At 40.3% G+C, this 19,521-nt stretch overlaps 1 protein-coding gene across 5 annotated transcripts in view; it reads right to left on the bottom strand.

The window, feature by feature from the left end:
* The window catches only part of Ctnnd2 (catenin delta 2), an 810,313-nt gene that overhangs the window by 132,605 nt on the left and 658,187 nt on the right, over positions 1-19,521 (bottom strand). For all 5 annotated transcript variants that reach the window (XM_028767562.1, XM_028767558.1, XM_028767559.1 and 2 more), the window contains one exon: positions 2,141-2,258. In XM_028767562.1, coding sequence (XP_028623395.1) covers positions 2,141-2,258 — 118 coding nt within the window. The remainder of the gene's footprint in view (positions 1-2,140; positions 2,259-19,521) is intronic.

Genomic DNA, 19,521 nt, shown 5'->3' with positions numbered 1-19,521 from the left:
AGAGAGAGAGAGAGAGAGAGAGAGAGAGAGAGAGAGAGAGAGAGAGACTGGGTTTCACATAGCCCAGGCTCACACTGAATTCAATATGGCTGAGAATGGCCTTGGACTTCTGATCTTCCAGCCTTCACTTCTCAAGTGTTGGAATTCCAGGCATGTGTTACCATATCCAGTGTATGTGATGCTGGGCTTGAAGACAGGGAGGGCATCCTGCAAGGACTGTAAGCAAGCACCATGAAGACTGAGCCCCACCCATTTGTCTTCCATCTGACATTACAGCTACGTTATCTTATGCACGCTTCCTAAGTAGTGTATTTCAAAGCTCCCTCTTTGCAGCCAAGATTTTAATCCATAATACCAACAGATCACGATTCACTTATAACGGGATAAATACTTGTGGCCAAGGTTGGGTATTTAGATTTGAAGGGTGGTGATGGGGTTCCAGCAGGGATAATACGGTTTCATCAGGTGTCTTTACCAGTTGTTCCAAAGGCAATTCTGATGAAGAGTTAGTACCTGAAAGCATGGGATCAAGGAAGTGTTCATGGCCATGTCACCTGAGCTCCTCACAAGACATCTTCCATGCTTGGAGACACTGCTGTTTGGTGCTATGGATTCCTGAAGAGAATGTGTTTGCAGGGACTGACTGACTAAAACCTCAAAGACTGCGTACTATTAGAAATGTTACAGATCCAGAGACTGTACAATTTATTATGGGCGATAGTTAACATATTAAATAAGCATCCTTTACCTTCTTGGCCCCTTGTACCATCAGACTAATATCCTCCATACTAGTCATGCCTTATGGATTTGGAATGTATTAACAGAACTCTAGCTTTCTAGTGATGAAAGAGTATCGTCAAAGAGCATTCCGGACCTAAAACAAAGTTTTCCAGTTTATTGTAAACCACCTCCTCTGATTTTCCTATGAATTTACTTTTAAAAGCCCTGTTTTTATAAATTTCTGTATTTTACTACCTTAAAAGCTCCATAAAACTCCCTGTGGCCAACCCCTTAAGGAAAAACCATGTCCTTTCTCATCTAGTAAGAATGTGGGTAATACAAACTGGACCTTTTTTCTTCTTCTTTTTTGGAGGAAGGAGTAGGTTGCAAGGGTTGAAGGGTGGACCTGGGAAGACTGGGAAGTGAGTATAATTATGGTTTATGATGTGAAATTCCCAAATAACTCATACAAAATATTGTGAAAAGAAAAAAACCTCCATGAAACTAATTACATGTTGTAAAATTGGAATTTTGAGTAACCTAAACCCATGTTCCCAGACCATGGCCACTCAAATCAGGCTTCATGGTAAAATCTCTCTTATCCCCTTTGAGTTGAGAGCTCTGGTGGATGGGTGTAGGGAAAGCTACTGGCATTGAATGGATGGAGAGAGGCCAGGAGTGTCCTTAACAAGCCCATTCACACACTCAGAACATAGGCTTCCTCTGATCTAAATGTCTATTAGAGTAGCTCTGGAGTATTCCTTATTAAAGAGTGACAATTTTGCATGTATTATTTTTAAATGTATAAGTGACATATGGCTTCATATCAGGATTACTATAAGATTACAAATTTCTAGCTGTTGTGAACTAAAACTAATATAATAAAGACAAACAAAATATCTCGAATACTGGGAAAGACAACCCAATACCTAATTCTCTTTGAGTCTATGAACTAACACAGCACAGTGCCTTTGAGCCATAGCATGCTGGAAGCTTTGATTAAACATTCTGAAAATTTAGGAAAGATTTTGTAAGATTTTAAAACACCCCTTAAGAAAGTATAATTGTTCAAATCTCAGAGAACTTCAGTATCTTTATCTTTAAAAGTATATACGTATACATACACTAAATGTGCAATCTGGAAGCTGAAGTGCTGTGTGATAGCTTACACTCATCTTGGACACCAATGGTTTGAGTTACTTATATCAATCTGAATTTTCACTTACTGCTGGTAGAAAATTCAAGTGCTGGTTCTCAGCTACAGTGAGCATACCTTTTAGACAATGTTTGAGTTTCTAAGAATAGGGTTCAGAACACAAGCATGAAATACCATGGTCACTTCCCATGGCTGCTAGCTGTTGTTTAATCTCTGGCGTCCCTTTAACTGGTAAGAAACTGGAGCTATGCAAACATCACCAACCTTGCTATCGATCTCACTGCTTCCCAGTGCAGACTGAATCACGTACAGCAAGGCATCCGTGAGCCCGTCACACTCCCGCATCCTTCGGCGGGCCTCCTCTCCAGCTGAACTTACATTCCTGAAAAGCAAATGAACATGTTATGGATCCTCACTGTGGTCTCCAAGAGAACACCCTTTCATAAGGAAGCTGGTTTCCTTTCTGCAATCTTCCACGACGGTGTACCGCTAATGAGTAAATGTGACTGCAACAAACACACCTTGGAGCTACGTTGTAAGCATCTACTGCAAATAGAGCAGGCAGAATTCCCAACATGATATGTCAGAGTTCCAGAACTCTTGATAAGTAGAGACTTCTAGGAATTCCAGACTTCTGTGAGAAGTCTCAAGTATTTTTACAAGACAGAGCTTTCAACTTACTAAATATTTTAGAGACATATTTTTTTTCTGTCCTAAACATATACCTTCCATGGCTATGTCAGAAGTATATTTGTAGTAACTCATTTTATGGATGTCATGTTTCTGTGTCATTACATTGTCTCTGACATAGCCCACAGGAAGGAGATGTACCACACTCTTTCCTACATTGCATATCCTGAGCTAAGGGCAACAGGAGGACCCTGCTGTAATATTTCACATGGTTATGACAGGGATGGACATTCCTCTAGCTCTACAAGAGAAAAGTGATGTCCTAGTAGATGGAGAATCTCTGGCACATTGTTAGAGAGATTGGAGCGATTTAGTTATTCTGTCACTTAAAAATGTTCTCACTGTGTTTAAGATTCAGCTTCAGAGAGATTTCTTGCAATGGCTATTGACAACATAGAAAGAATGCCGGAAGATGTGTGAATTCATGGAAGGTAGGACAATATTGGGAGAATTGAGGAGATGGGGAGGAAGGACTGAGACAGTACAATGGTGCCCAACTTTGGGAATCCTAATATTGACCTAAAAGGCATACAGAGTGCAGTGATTAATTCCACTCTGGAGTCTGACCCTAGACGCTTGGATGGAGATGGGTTAAAGTTACCTCATGGATAACACAGAGCATGAAATCTGCATTCAAACTCCATGGATGGATTTATTGCAGGAGTAGTGCTCTCTACTCATTGCTGGGAGCCAAAGGGCCAAACCACAAGAATCTGTGCATTTGGACAGATTATAGAACTTCATTCCACCACCTTGGCTTGTATGGTGCTTTCTCATTCCTTTGCCAATTTCTTTTGTTGGCCCTGAACTCTTCTAAAGGTAAAGGGGGTAACATCCTCACCGCCCAGAGAGGTTCTTTGAGGTGTGAGTCAATGAAAGGGATGCAATTCAATACAGATCAGTGGAAGAAGGAAAACTGAGGGCTTCGGGGCTGATGGGGGGAATCTGGGTGACTGGTTTTGAGGGGATTTTATGTTATTTAAAGGAAAACAGGACTAATGCTGTTAAAAGGCTACTGATCCTACTATTTACTTTGGTATATAAATGTTTTATAGGGAGGGTTAAAATAGTCCTTTAATATAACACTATGAAAGGTTATTCAATTTAAATAGGACTTTTTTTTTACTGATCTTAAAATATAAATAGAAGATTTTAGTTACTTAGAAAAAGCAACTAGGTAAATATTAAAAACATTTTAATAGGATTTCTTATAAATTTCAACCTTTGTTTCTGAGAGGATATCTGGTGAGGAAGAAGGAGGAGGAAGGGGGGGAAGGAGGGGCTAGCCTCTGCTAGGAAAAATGAGTGTGATGCATGGTGATTTATTCAAACTACAAAGGATATTATAAAAGAAAGTTCTAGATCATGCCACCTAGAAAGGATTTTCACCAGGTTGTGCTTTGAAGCCACATTCTTCCTGACATTCATGAAGCTTATCAAAAATTCCAGATAGTTTTTCATGGCAAGAGGAATATTGGGTAGCAATATATGTATGACTTTTGCTTGATGGTAGTGGTGGGGTTTCCAAATAATTATAGATCCAGACTCTGGATCTAACGGTCCATATATAGCCTAGTGTCTGTACCCTCTCTCCACAAATAAACTCAGTCAATTCTCTGTGAAGAGTCATGATGGGAGCACACTGCTTCCTTTCACAAGACTTTATGATGATCAGGCTAGTTTCACTGGTACTCAACAAATGTATAAGACCAGCCGATGAGAAGTAAAAGGAATGAACAACTTCACGAACATTAGATGTTGACAATAGTAACTACAACACTTTTCTCTACCCTAGTTTTTATTTGATTCCAGATAAGCCTTCTCTGAAATTTACACACACACACACACACACACACACACACACACACACACACAGAGGTTCCTATTTTGAAATGTGCATGGTACTTAGAAATAAGAGTCAGGTTTTGTTTAATACTAGTACTCAAGAGTTAGAGGTAAGCAGAGCCCTATAAATTCAAGACAAGCCAATTCCCAAAATAGAGTCCCTATGACCATTGCACTTAAATCATTTTCTGCCTATCATGGGGGAAGCAATATCTCTTTAGAAATTGTGCAACAAAATTGTATGTAAAATACAGCATCAAAAAATTCTTGAAGATTCTTTATAAAACAACCTCAAATATATATACACTATATAGCCCCTAGAAATAACCTATATAACCCTGATTGAATTGTGAGGCATGAATTAAGAGTGTCCCTACATGGATGCTTAGAGAGGACGTGGTGTGAAGCTGTGAAGGTGAAGCCTGGATTGCCTTGGGGTCTCTAAGATGTAGGAGGTTTCAGAACCATAGGATAGCAGCCAAGGGAAGCTATTAACAAGGAGTCGAAATAGGCCAAAAGAGAGAAGGCTGTTACAGTCAACAAACCTGAAAGGAGTTGGAAAGCTGAAAAGTGTTTTGATATCAGACATGGAGATATAGTTTGGAATTTGCCCACCTGGTTTTCAGTATTGTTTTTCTTTATAAGAGTAGCTATGGTCATGGTATCTCCTCACAGCAATAAAACCCAAGCTAAGACATATAGATAATGTGCCAAAAAAAGAAAAGCAACAATATTAAAAGCATATATGGAAAAACTGCTAGCTCATATGCAAAGGTAGAAATGCAAGAATTACATCCTGCCTTTCATCAGCTACCTTAAAAGCAAAGCATGATATGCCAGGCCAGGAAAGTAATGCCCGCCAAGATCACTGTACCTGGCAAAGTTGTCTTTTAACATTGGTTAAAAAAATTAACATTTCAAGACAATCACAAATTAAGACAATTCATGCTAAATAAATCAGCTTTGCGGAAAACATATTAAAAGAATAATGTACAGGGAGTAGGAAAGAAGACATTCCCATTCAGGAGAACACAGGAAGCACTATATTACAAGAGAGAAACAAATAAACAGAGACAAGTCGAGAAGGAATCAATTATGTCCAATACACCACACCAGTAAACTTTTAATGCTAACCAGTGAAGAAGAAGAGAAATGCCAATAATCCAACCAACCTATACATCAGCTAACAAAATCACAGTAAACAGCAAACTCTTCTCAATAACAATGTTAAATCTAAGCGGTCTTAATTCACCAAGCAATATAGGCTAGCTGACTAGATTAGAAAACAATATCCAACTGTCTGCTGTCTACAAGAAACACATTGTAAAGCCATCCAGAACTTGAAAGTCAATGGATGGAAATAACCTGCCAGGCAAAGAGAAGCTGCAAATAAACTGGCACATCATTTCTTAAATCTCATAAAATAGATTTCAAAACATAACTAGTCAGAAAGAGATGAAGAGGGCCATTAGAGTTTAATAAAGAGAACAATTCATTGAGAAGATATAACATTGTAAATATTATGTTAAAGATTTAGCTAAATTTATGTTAAATTTAGTTAATGATTTATGTTAAGATTTAGCTAAATCTTGGGACTTCCAATTTTATAAAACAAATACCAAAGGTGTAAAAATATAACATGGTGTCTGATAAAATGATGCTTGGAGACTTTACTATCTTACTCCCATATTTAGATTTTCTAAACTAAAACTTAGAAAAGAAAGTCACAGATCAATGGGATATCTGCAGACTATGACATCTATAGGGCAGGGGATATACTTTCTTTTCAACAGTATATGGCACTTTCTCTAAACTTTAACATATACATCATAGGCTACAAAGCAAGCCTTTTTAAAAATGTCATTCATTCATTCATTCATTCATTCATTCACTTTACACCCCTCTCTCTCCTCTTCTCCCAGTCTCACTCTCACCTACTCCTCTTTCTACTGCTGGTGAATTCCAGATCATTAGGGAATACTTTAAAAACTTATATCTGAAAATCTAGAAGAAAAAAAAGGATAAATGTCTAAACTTATACAAACTACCAAAATTAACACCAGGATATGTAGAAAATTTCAACACACCCATAAGAAACAGTAAGTTTCAAATAATAGTTAGAAATCTCCCCACAAAGAAACATCCAAGATGAGACAGGTTTAGTGCTGAATTCTAGTAAAGTATGTAAGATCTAACAGCTATACTTCTTATACTCTCCCACAAAATACCAAGGGAAGGAACACCACCAAAGGCATTCTATAAAGCTGTATTACCAGGATACCACAGCTTGATAAAGATATAAAACAAGAGCAAAAAAGGAAGTAAAGAAGGAAGAAAGGGAAAGGGGGAAGGAGCAATGAAGGAAGAAAGGAAAGAGGAAGGGGGAGGGCGGAAAGGAATTAGGATGGTAGGGAAATGGCAGATCAATTTTGCTGACGAGCATAGATAAAAATTTTCAAAACAAAATACTTTCAAACTCTGTTCAAGAAGGCATTAGAAAAACTGGTTTTTAACTCAGGGAGTCAGGGTTGGTTCAACATATACCGTTCAATAAATTAAAAAAATCATATAAATAGTCCTAGGGGAAGAAATCACCTCAAAGTTCAACATATTGTTATGATGAAATTCCTGAAGAAATTAATAGATGAGTCACACCGCTATATAATAAAGATGGAATATAACACACTTACAGATATACTCTTAATTGAAGTAGGAAAAATTAAGAACATTGTGTCTTCTAAAAGCTAGAACAAGACAAGATGCCCACTCTCTCCCTCTTATTCAATATAGTGTTGGAAGCCACAGCCATGGAAATAAGACAAGAGAAAGATATGAATGGATATAGATAGACAAGGATGAAGTAGAATTTTCCTTCTTTTTATATAACACAACTCTATACTTAAACCACAGACAGTATCAGAAAACATTAAGACTTTGTATAGACTTTGAGCCTGAAACAGTAACATCCAAAACTCACTAGCTTTCCTGTGTATCAACAACCAATCTGCTAAGAAAGGAATTAGTAATAAATATTCTACTCACAATGTCTAAAAATAAGAAATATTTGGACTACAACTAACCAAGGGAGTGAGATGCCTCTACAAGGAAAAGTTAAATATTGAAAAAATATTCAGTGATACCCTCCATCACCCAGCTTGTGGACTGACGGAATGCATTGAGTGAAAACGGCTAACTACTGAGTTCCAAACTCAGGCTACTAACTGTGCAACCCCTATCAAGGCTTCACTGACATTTGTCATAGCACTGGAACAGCAGCGATAATGAAAATTCACAGGGAAATGAGAAGACCACAGAAAGGCAGAACCAGGATAGATACAAACAGAGGTGGAAAGCACACTGCTGGAGATACCACCATACCTACTCCAGAAGCCATAATAAAAACAGTATGGTACTGCAACAGCACACACGCACAGACCAATAAAACAGAATAGAATGCACAGACAGAATTCCCTACAGCTTTTGCCACCTAATATTTGACAAAGCTCTGAAAAATTTACATTGAGGGGAAAAACAGTCTATTCCACAAACAATACTGTCTGAATACCTACCTACAGACAGGGTAAAATTAGATCCATACTTCTCACTCTTCGCGAGTGTGTGCATGCTCACAGACACACAGACACAGACACACAGACAGACAGACACACACACACACACACACACACACACACACACACACACACGTACACTCAATCAATTCTAAAAGAACAGAGGACCTACATTTCATCTGAAAAGAAGAAACTGCTAGAGGAAAACAGGTGAGACACATCAAGATATAGTTGTAGGCTAGAGCCTTGGGACTACGAGTTCAGTAGCCAGGAAATAGGGTTTTTTGAAATCACCAAGCTTCTGCATAGGAAATCACAAAGATACTCCACCGCAAAAGAAACTATCACAAGAGAGATCAGATAGCAGCAAGAACAGAAGAGCTCCTTCGCCAGCTGTCTTTAGATTGGAGGTAAATATCTAGACTATATATAAAGGATGCAAAATTAAATACCACCCACCTCAAATTACCAATGCATAGGCTAAGGAACTGAACAGTTCATTAACAGAAGAAATACAAATATCCAATCAACATCTCGGAAGTTGTTTAGTATCCTTAGACATCAGAAAAGTTCATATTGAAAGTCCTTTAATATTCCATCATTTTGTAGTCAGAATGACTATCAAGGTGGGGGGGGGGCGCAGTGAACGGCAACAAATTCTGCTGCGAGTGTGGGAAAAGAGGAATCCTTCCTCACTACTGGCTGGAACTCACTCTGCCAATTGGTTTATCCATTATAGAAATGGCTCCATATTGACTAGTACATATATATCTCAGTATGGAGATTTCTTAGCAAGTTAAAATTAGAACTACCACATGACCCAGCTACAACACTTGTGGACATACACTCAAGTGACTCCCTGTCCTATCCCAAAGACAGCTGCTTATGTATGTTGACTTTAGTGCTATTCACAATAGTAATGTAGTCACAATTCCAGAGGCCCATCATCAGAAGAATGTTCAATGAAACATGTATAAAGGTGTATATATGTTCAGCCTTAAGTCAAGGTGAAATTATGAAATTTTTAAGAAACTAGGTCACCTTGGAAATCATTATGCTAAGTAATCTAACTCAGTCTCAGAAAGGTGAATTCTGTATATTCTCTCTCAAATGTGCCTGCATGCATGTGCAGGCGTGCACATCTTGGTGTCAGTGTAAGTGTGGGGTGAGGATTATGAAACTAAACAAGAGAAAAGTGGTTTTAAGGAAGCATGCACACATGTATGTGTTTATAACTAAGAGGCTCCCGATGGTGCAAAGACACAAGAAGGGACAGATTTGGGATAAGACAGGAGGACGATCAGCCAAAAACTTATGTAGGAAAATTCTATAACAAAAGCTGTTACTCTGTGTGCTAATTAAAAAAAATATATCAAAGTTTTAAAAAGCATTATCTGAAATACCAGCCATACATAACGAGCAATATTAACTGTGTTAGGATTAGCCACACTTCCGTATATTTCACAGGGGAGCTGAATTGACTTAAAAAAGCTCCTGATTTCTTTCTTTCTTTCTCTCTCTTTCCACAGCTGAGTACAAACGGAACCTCATCAGAGCCCAGCCAGAACTGTTCCCTGAGATTCGAGTTTCCTTAATTTTTAAAGGATTAGCATAGTCTAGCTGTTTGGATTACTGTGTGCCTGATGGTCTTCCCCCGAGGAAGGCAATTTCTTTATAAATCAAGACGACGAAGAGGGCTTGGTAATTGCTTTGCAGAACTGCAGGGACAGAATGCTTCAGTGGCCAAAGACCAGCTACCTATTGCGGCCAGCAGAGAACCCTGCTGTCACTCTGTCCTCAGAGCCATCACTGTTGCATGAGCTCCCCGACAGCCCCCAGGTCTCCTCATAAATGGAGAGTATCAGGGGGAGATGGATGAGCTTCTTTGCTGACGATTAGCCAGTGTTCTGTTTAAGGCTGCCTGGGTATATGCCTTCTGCAGTCAGCCATGCATCAGGGAACACTGTTCCAGGGAAGCCCACAGCACAACCAGAGTTACCTGAGTTGAAAGACACCTTTTCACTCTCAAGTACTACCCGGGGCTTTAGCTACATGATTCCAATTAGACTAGACGGTTGCCACAGAGTTAACTGCCCCATGAAATGTCTGCTAAAAGTTTTCCATGGGGCTAAATTACAGGGAAATCATAGGGATAAGAACATGAAAGCTGTGTGGCTAAAACCGTTAGCTGGGAACCTAATTGTGCCTGTGGTTCTGTGTGGTCCCTAAACACACCCACACTGTTCACAGTTCTTTCCTATCTGGCTCTACTAACTGTACGAGCTGTACTCTCTGGTAATTGATCTTTCGGTGACCACTTCTATACTATGGAGTGTTTCCACGTACTTCAACTTCCAGACAGTGCCCACCTTCTTTGATTACACTAATTTACAAAGAATTTTACTTATATGTTTGGGATGGACTTAGAAGGCAGGGCATATTACATGTGGAAGCCACTGTGTTAACTACAGAGCTGGTGACCCTGCCTTTCTGTAGTACATATACCGAAGCAAGCACATAGACCATGTCTAAAAAAGCCATTGGTGGCCCAGTTATAAGTGGAAAAACAGCTAACGAAAAGAGTCAAAGGTCCAAAGAAAATTAAGTTCAAAGACTGATAAAAGAAAGCATTTTCTTCCCTTTCAGCTAATTCAAATTATTCATCAGACAGATATGGTTTCATAAGAGAAATTGGAAATTTTGCAATTTACACACACACACACACACACACACACAAGTGTGTTATATGATATATACATGCATAGATATGTAAATTAATATGTTAGGGCAAGGAGATTGAAGTTCCCAGCAAACCCTATGCCTGTGTTGAAGATTCTACAGTGCTCTGATAATTGTCTTTAATTTTCAACTTGAAATAATCTATGATCACTTAGGAAGAATCTTAAGCATTTTCAACATTGGGCCAGCCTACGGGCATGTTTGTAGGGCATTGTCTTAACTAAATTAATTGATGTGGGAAGACCCAGACCATCATGGGCAAAGGCATTCCAGAGGTGAGGAGTCCTGAACTATATATGAATGGAGGGATGAAACTCAGCGCGAGTGGAGATGGCAAACGAGTATCCATTCATTTCTTTCTTTCTGCTCTTCATCGTGAATGTGGTGTGACCAGAATCTTGCTTCAGCTTTCCCTCAGTGATGAACCTTAGCCTGGAATTGTGCTCCTTTCAAATCTTTTCCCCTCTAAGTTAGGCTTTTGTCTCATGTTTTTATCACAGCAACAGGAATGAAGCTGCGACACTATTTGGAACAGTGGTTACACTGCATTGCAGTGTTACAGATGCAAGGTCGGGTTATCTTGGGCTATGATTAGCCTCCTAATAGCTACTCATTGCCCATTTCTATCTGTGATCAAAAACACGTGTGAATATCAAATATGACCGTTTAGAATGTGTTAACTATGTAGATCATCAACCCCAAAGCTCAGAATACCCTCCGACAGAATCTGAGCCTATGATAGGGATCTCTCCCCTTCGGGGTAGCCTGATGCTCCCACTTGTTGTATTGGGAAAACGGTTTGCTTCCTGAGTTTCTTTTGCTCTGTAACTAAAAGAAAGCCTTACGAGACCATTTCCATGTTGAAACACGGTATTCAGGGCAATGTGAAGCTATGTTTCCAGGGTCATGGTCACTCATATTCGGTTCAAGAATAAACTATAACTTGTTGCTTCTGCAGTGACAGCTGTGTTTGGTTGGCATAGACAGAAACACTGAAGATATAAATTCAGTGTTAGGGCTGGAAAGATGGCTCAATGGTTAAGAGCACTGACTGCTCTTCCAGAGGTCCTGAGTTCAATTCCCAGCAACCATATGGTGGCTCACAACCATCTGTAATGGGATCTGATGCCCTCTTCTGAGAGGGTGTTCACATACATAAAATAAATAAATAAATCTTTAAAAAAAATCAGTGTTAACTTCACCAAGCCTCCAGGAAGTAAAGATCAAATGATGATATAACCCTAGTCGTTGTGTTATTCTCCATGGATCTGTCTTGCTGTTTGCTTGCTTGCTTTGGGGGGATTGTTGTTTTTTGAGCCAGGGACTTTCTACACAGCCCTGCTTGTCCTGGAGCTTACTATGTAGATGAGGTTGGCCTCAAACTCACAGAGATCCACCTTCCTCTGCCTCCCAACTGCTAGGATTAACCGTGTGCATGACTACACCCAGTTTTAATTCTGCATCTTCTGAAGAGCAGAAGAACAATACTGACCAATAAGGAACCATTGGGAACCAGCCATATGCCTGGTAGGTGTCAGATTACGGTTTGAAGACTCTCAGCATCTGGTGCTATGGATAGATATACTGTCTAATAGATGTTACTAGATACTAAAGCTGGCCTTTTAACTTCCTTTTCTATCCTCCATTTCTGTTCTTCACCTAATTTCCTGTATGTGGTCATGGATTTTAGAGTTCTTTATTTGAAGGAAATTTTAACAAACTGTACTTCGAAGACTTACTAAAGCAGGGAAACCTAAGTTGTTTGTTTGTTTCTTAGGATCTCTATCTAGAGGCTGTTTCTCTCCAGGACGGTTTCCTATTTGCATGATTGCTTTGATCACACACTGACCATTTATTGGGTACCAATAACAACCACAAGAACTCTGAACATATCTTTAGAAAAAGAACTGTGAGTGCCTCTGGAACATACCCTCTTCACCTGTGTGGCTACCCAGCCCTCCTAACTGCTGACCCCAGCATTTCCCTAACATGACGGTTCCGGGTTCCTGCCCTGGTTGGCACAGTGGAATAAGTATCCCCAGGGTAGGAGAGGGGCAGTGGAAGTCCTATGTTTTGTGGCCAGGCCCAGTTGTGTCCTTTTCCTTTGAATTTTTGCTGTTGGTAGTGGACTCACAATATTCAAATGCTGAGTTTCTCTCAAGTGCTGACTCCAGGGGGTGATACCTTTGTTGTCCATTAGATTATAAGGGTGAATCATTCCTCTTCCAAAGGAGACTCCAGAGATCTGGCTAGCTCTTTCTGTATCTTGTGAAGACACAGGATCAGCCACTATCAGTTTTTGGAACCACACACTTGTAAGAATCCATCCACTCTTGTTTTCTGGTATCAGATGCCAAGCCTTCAGAGTTGTGACACATTTATGTTGGTTATAAGCTAACCAGTCAAGATACATTGTTATGGCAGCCTAAATTAACTAAGCCAATCTTCTTCCCTACAGGAAGAAGGGTACTCTTTAATTTATGATAAAATTCTAATAAGAACATCATGGATTAAAAGAGCTTAAAAGCTGTGTCGAAAATGAAAGTAATTTTCAAAAAAAAATAGAATGTATCTTTCCTTTATTTTCTTAGAAATATACCCATCTCTGCAAATTCCTAAATCATGATACAAGTTTGGAAAGTCATTTGGTGGAGTTACGAAGACAAAAGAATGTCACAAGTAGAAAACCCAGCTTCCAGTAGATGGGCTAGAGACAATTGGGTAGCTCTGCTAGGTGAACACTGTCTTTTGGAATTTTTAGCTAATGGCAGGTTCAAGAGTGTATAGTCAAAAAAAAAAAAGAGTGTATAGTCTATCATTTATTTGAAGATAAAGAAAGGAGATGAACAAAGAGGCAAAAAGTTTTTGAGTACATTTGTGCTCCATGTAAGAGAACACTGCACAGACAACCCAGAATAACCTGGATCTCTTGTGAAAGAGAAAAGATGTACTTTTAACTTTAATTATTGAACTATGCTCATTTTTTTTCTGCAGAACTTTCTAGAAGCAGGAGTATGCTTTCATAAAGAAGAATACATAAGGGGCTCAGATGGAGGTTAGAGGGCACATTGAAATAGATTGTTGTGTGAGAAGTTTATTAGATGAGTTAGTAATGTAGTGGGCAGATGGACAGATAGACAACACCATGGTGGAGCCTCTGAGGATGGTTCAGCTGTAGCATCAGAGACAGACAACATGGTAGGGTCTCTGAAGAGAGAATCTAGAGCCTCTGTGGCAGAAGTGGGAGTCTCTTCTTACACCATCTGAGAATGAAGGAAATTGCACAGCATAAGCCTGAAGCTAGGCTTTCCAATTCCAAGGTTAGAGCTAGGGAAGGGAGCAGTGAAGCAGGATATGTAGTTATCATACCAGTAACCTTTGGTGTTAACTCACTTCCCTGGGAAGTCTGTCGGCTAGGGATTCATAGTTCACATCTCAGTTAGGTGCTAGTCAGTATCTGTGAGAGCTGAAGGTACCTTGGTGGGAACGGCAGCTGGAGTCTAGCATTACACTCTTACAAGCACCACGTAGGCCTTTAAGTTCATAAACTAGTCTGAATTTCTACTTAAGAACTGGGCACTCCAGCTCAGAGCAGGAAAGAGCCGAGGAACAATTAGCGAATGATGGCTGGGGGGAGGTGTGTGTGGGGGGGAGAAAGACAGACTCAGTTTTCTTCAGAGGCATAGCCCACAGAAGGTTGCCCAAGCAGCAATGGATAGCACCCTACATCCACACTTAGAAGGGCACTGCCAAGTACTCCATGGAATTCTAAAGGGATAAAGAAAAAGAGGAAGTAGAGGAAGAGGATAAGAAGACAGTAGTTAGGAGGTAGGTAGAGAGTCTAGAACGAGCTGGGGAAGGAGGCTGGGTGTGGAAACAACCTAAATTCATTGTATTCATGTATGAAACACCAAAGAATAAATAACAGGTTTTATAGAACGTTGGGGGAAGCCAATCAGCAGTTTAGTCTCCGATTCTCAAAAGCAAGGCTATCATCTGGACTTTTCATTCCTCATGGTAGGAGGAACTCTAAAGACGTAGCTCTGAGATTTCCACCTCCTTGCTGAATGAAGTAAATATCTAGGCAAGTGATGCCTGGAAGACAGCGCCTGTTCTTAAGATTCAGGAGTGTTTTGACAGGATCTGTGTAACCACTCAAAATGTCTTCCGAGCAGCAGAGGAAGAGAGAAGAGCTGTGGAGTGAGAGCTGGAGATGAAGGGGAACAGAAGAGATGTGAATTGGGATGCAGGAGGGCCTCCGTGGTGGCTGAGAGGTCGATGGGGCAAGGAACACAATGGCTGCCTCAAGGATCTGAGAGCAACTCCTGCTCAGCCGTCAGTGTGGAAACTGAATTGTTAGTCTGAAGCTGCCTGGAACCAAATTTGGTCAGCAGGTAGTTGAGTTTGAAAACAAGACCTTCCCAGAGTTTCTCAGAAAGAGTCATGGTGGACACCATAATATCAAACATGATCAGAGAAATCAAGCAAGGCTCTTGTACTCCTGGGACACAGAACCCTGTGGCCATCCAACTGTACATCCTGAGTCTCATCTGCGGTAATATGTCATGACAGATCCTCAAAGCCTGAGACTCACCATGCAATGTTACATAAATGCTCATTTTAACATTTCTGTGCAAGGACTTAATGGATATTAGACGAGCATTCTGTTTCTTCTCATGGGAACATTTTAGAAGCTCTGAGCAACAAGATGAGAGGTAGTCATTAGGAATGTTAGTTGCCTCTTGCTGCAGCAATCCAATCTGAGCAAGAATCTCACTGACTCTAGGTGATACCTGAGAGGAGCACCTCCCAATTTACTGCCACCAGATGGCTGACACTCAGTGTGAGTGTGGGATAATAGGACCTCGGGGGGCATCATCTCATTTAACTGCTGTGGCCCATGGAAAGAGTTACGCTTTGCAAATCCGAGGATTATAACACCTGTGTCAAAAGGTCAGATACAAAGACACTTTAAGAATCCACAAAGCATCACTGTAAGCAGGTCAAAAGATGGCTTTTAGGAGCTGAGTTCCATGGTTAAGCCAAAGCAACACCAAACAAGTGCTACCATCTAAGGGGTTTCAGTTCTTTCATCAGCCTTGGATTTGAGCAAATACAAATATAAATGACTATTTTATTTAAAATTATATATTTAACCAATTTAGCATCTTCACCAAGAAAAACCAAGGAAACAAAAGAGAAGGTGTTTGTTCTTGAGACCCAGCCTAGGGCATGTCTCCCTGTCACACCCTTGCTGTTCTTTGTAGATAATGACGATTCTCAGAAGCTGGGCACAAACCACACCAAGACATCAGTGTGGTGTGGCAATAACCTAGAAAACAGAAGTCAGAAACTCAGGATTTTCTTAAACCTCATCTTAATCTAATTGCCCTGATGACAAATCCTTTTATGAGTACTAAAATAGAAAAGTTTTAGAGATCTGTTGACCAGTAAAGAACATAGCCACAAGAAGGCACAGTAGGTGAATTTGCTGTACAAATGCACAGGCTGTGGCTGCATCAGCGAGGCACTGAATGACTTCCCTTAATCTGATAATTTGCTAAAATCTCCGAGAAACATACTGTGCCATTTTAACCTTAATCACAAGTACTCAACGTGGAATATTTTTTATAAAATCTGAACAAAAAAAATCAAACACACAGCATTGGGTTATCCCAAGTTCAAAGAAATTACAAATTGCTACCGCCTACAAAGCAACAGTTCCCGGTCTTTTGGTGCACACAGACACATCCGACAGGTGGCGTGGTCGTAGTTCACACTCTTTATCAACCCTGGGTACATTCTACAGAGTGAGACACGGTGCACTGCAGTCCCATGAAGTGACAAGCAAGGGAGATGTACTGCCACTGTCCCTTTGATCTGAATTTTGGAAGCGGGTTAGGAAACATCAACTACCTCTAGAGTTGCACTGGCCCTGGCAAAGGTATGGATCCTTGTGTTACCCCTTACTCTATCCCAAATTCTTATCCTGAAACTAATCTCCAAGGCGAGGGTACTCAGAGGTGCAGCTTCTGGGAGGAGATTAGGTGGAGAGTGGAACCCTCATCAATAGGATCACTGTTCTTATAAAAGAGGCCCAGAGAACATGTTTGCCCTTTCTCCTATGTGAAGACACAGCAAGAAGACATCATGTTACATGCAGAAAGCAGCCATCTTGAGACAGTGAACATGTTGGCTACTCCATCTTCTCAACCTTCAGGACAGAGGAACAAATTTCTGTTGTCCTTGAACTATACAAGTGAAAGTATTTCGTCATGGCAGCCTGCACAAGGATAACCAGACCTTTCTTCTTTTCTCTTTAGTTGTAAAATTTGCCATGGAAACCATGGATTAAGTTAGTGGTCAATAGAAAAGAAATAACATGAGGAAAACATAGGCCTTCCAAGGTGTGTCTGTGGCTACCATGTTGAAGAACTACCATAGAGGAGGAGATGGGAGGCAGGAATCAATCTGAGAGGAGGGAGAAGGACAGAGGATGGGAGGGTAAGAGGGTACATGTGAGGAGAAATGGGGTTCAGCCTGGAGGTGTTAACCTGAGACTGACTGATATGGGAGTTTCCCTAAGTGCTACTCTGTCCCATGCATGCCTGTCAGTTGCATAAGCTTCTAGCTCTTGACTCTTTCTCACAAAACCTCATCCAACTGTCACCATTAGCTGCAGCTCCACAGCTAGCCACTAGTCAACCTCCATGGCCACTGCATTATCTACCCACCACCTGCTAATCTCCAATACAGTCTCTCTGCTTTTCCTCCTTCATTGCTTCCGATGGAAGCTCCATGGAACCACTGCTGTAATTCCTCTCCAAGATCTTTTGTTTTGTTCTTGGTCAAACTCGAAGTCCTTAGCATGGTAAATGACAGGAAGATGTCCTTTACTCTCCAACCAGGTTGAAGCCAATTGTTCTATGTTCCTTCAGGATCCCCTTGTACATTTGGTCCCACTTACTGCTTACGTGTGTGTGTGTGTGCGTGTGTGCATGCTTGTGTGCCCTTCACGACAGTAATGTCATCAGGGTCTAGCGCAGTGCTTAGGACAGTGCATGCTCTTTATACACATTTCCTGAATTAAGACTACATCCTATTTATCCCCATTCAAACCCTAGACAAAGTAACACATGTATCCCCAATTTATCAGAAGGGTTTGATTGATAAACCACGTGGATAATTCATCTACTCACCAGTCAAACAGTTTTAACTTGTCAAGTAATGCCATAAATGCAAGAATTTCCTTAGCTGCTAATAAAATACTCAGAAGATTTGGATCTCATACCAGTGTGGTGAGGATGTTATATGTCATCATATAAAGTAAGTGATAATTTGGGAGAGAATACAAAAAAATACAGAGACAGTCTTTCCACACCCTGCTTACATGAATTCTTTTGAACCTTTGGGGTAGGGCTGTGATATGTACATCCTTTACAAGTGGAGAAAGATGTGGGTATGGAAGTGATCCAAAATCACACAGCAAGTGACTTTCCAATCACATCTGGATTGGAATATCTTTTCAATACTTGACATGTAGATTTCTGAAGCTATCTCATATCAACATCAAAAACAGGACATCTGACTGAAGCTCTCCCTATAACTTCTAGGGTATGTATAGTCCACGAGAAGCAAGTAGGGTCAATGCTCTCCTAGGTCCCACCTGCTCCCAACCAACCTGGTTATTCCCCCTCTTGATGCCCTTGCTCATCTCTCTGTTCCATCCTCCAACTGTGCACATAGCTATATTTACATGGCACAGAAAACATGGTGCCTCTAATTTCTAAACCATGCTTCTATGGTTTCAGGTAGTCTACAAAATAAAAAAAACTTTTTCCCAAATGTTTCTCCTTGAACTCTAAACACTGGTATTGGAGACTTTCCCTCTTTCAAGTCCCTCCCCATTGACTATATCCTACATAGCCATTCTTTGCCCATTGTAAGGTGTGAAAAGCTGACTCTTCACAGCTTTTTAGCCTTTCTATGCTCTGCATATCCAGAAACACCACTTGGGAGTCTTGCTAGTGAATGTTAGGGCAATCTATGCCCCCAAACCCAGGAAATTTCAACAATGCTACAAAGGCCTTAATCATGGCACTATGTACACTCACTATTCACCAAGACTCAAACTTCTTTGATTCTTTCAGACCACAAATATTGTGTTTAATTGATCTTTATTTTAATGCTACATAGCAATGTCCTTGGCATAGCTTAGAAATTCATTTCACATATATGTGGGAAAAAAGAGACCCCGTTTAAGATAGCTAAGCTATATTGATTTAGCATTTATCTGGTGCTAGGGTTGAATGTTGCCAGCAGACTCTATGGTCAAGGCGCCCTGAGAAGAGTTTCCTATTTAGACTCTGGGGTGTGTGGAGCTTTGTTGTTAGGACTTCCAGGACTAGCCACTTAAGCATTCCAGCTTAATTTTTATTTTAATTGGAAAGAAATATGAATTTTGTTCCTAAAGCACCCTAGTGGTACTATTTACTGGTTTTTAATCTGTGTTGGTAAGGTCCAACAAGTCTCCTTCAAATTAGGTAGATGATTGAACAAAGAACCAAGAGTAATACAAATGAGTTGAAGACAGTGATGGTTGTGTTACAGAAAAGCACTCTGTGGCTCCACAGAACTAACTGATACAGTAGACCTTTTAGTGGGTATACCACAAACACCACTCACACTGGAAAACGGGCAAGCATATGGCAATAACCAAGATATGGCTCTCATGGGCAAACATGAAGTCATGCAGATCTCTCTCTCTCTCTCTCTCTCTCTCTCTCTCTCTCTCTCTCTCTC

The sequence above is a fragment of the Grammomys surdaster genome, unplaced genomic scaffold (assembly GCF_004785775.1).
Source record: "Grammomys surdaster isolate TR1022 unplaced genomic scaffold, NIH_TR_1.0 174, whole genome shotgun sequence".
Lineage (NCBI taxonomy): Eukaryota > Metazoa > Chordata > Mammalia > Rodentia > Muridae > Grammomys > Grammomys surdaster.
This window is presented reverse-complemented; position numbering and strand designations above follow the sequence as displayed.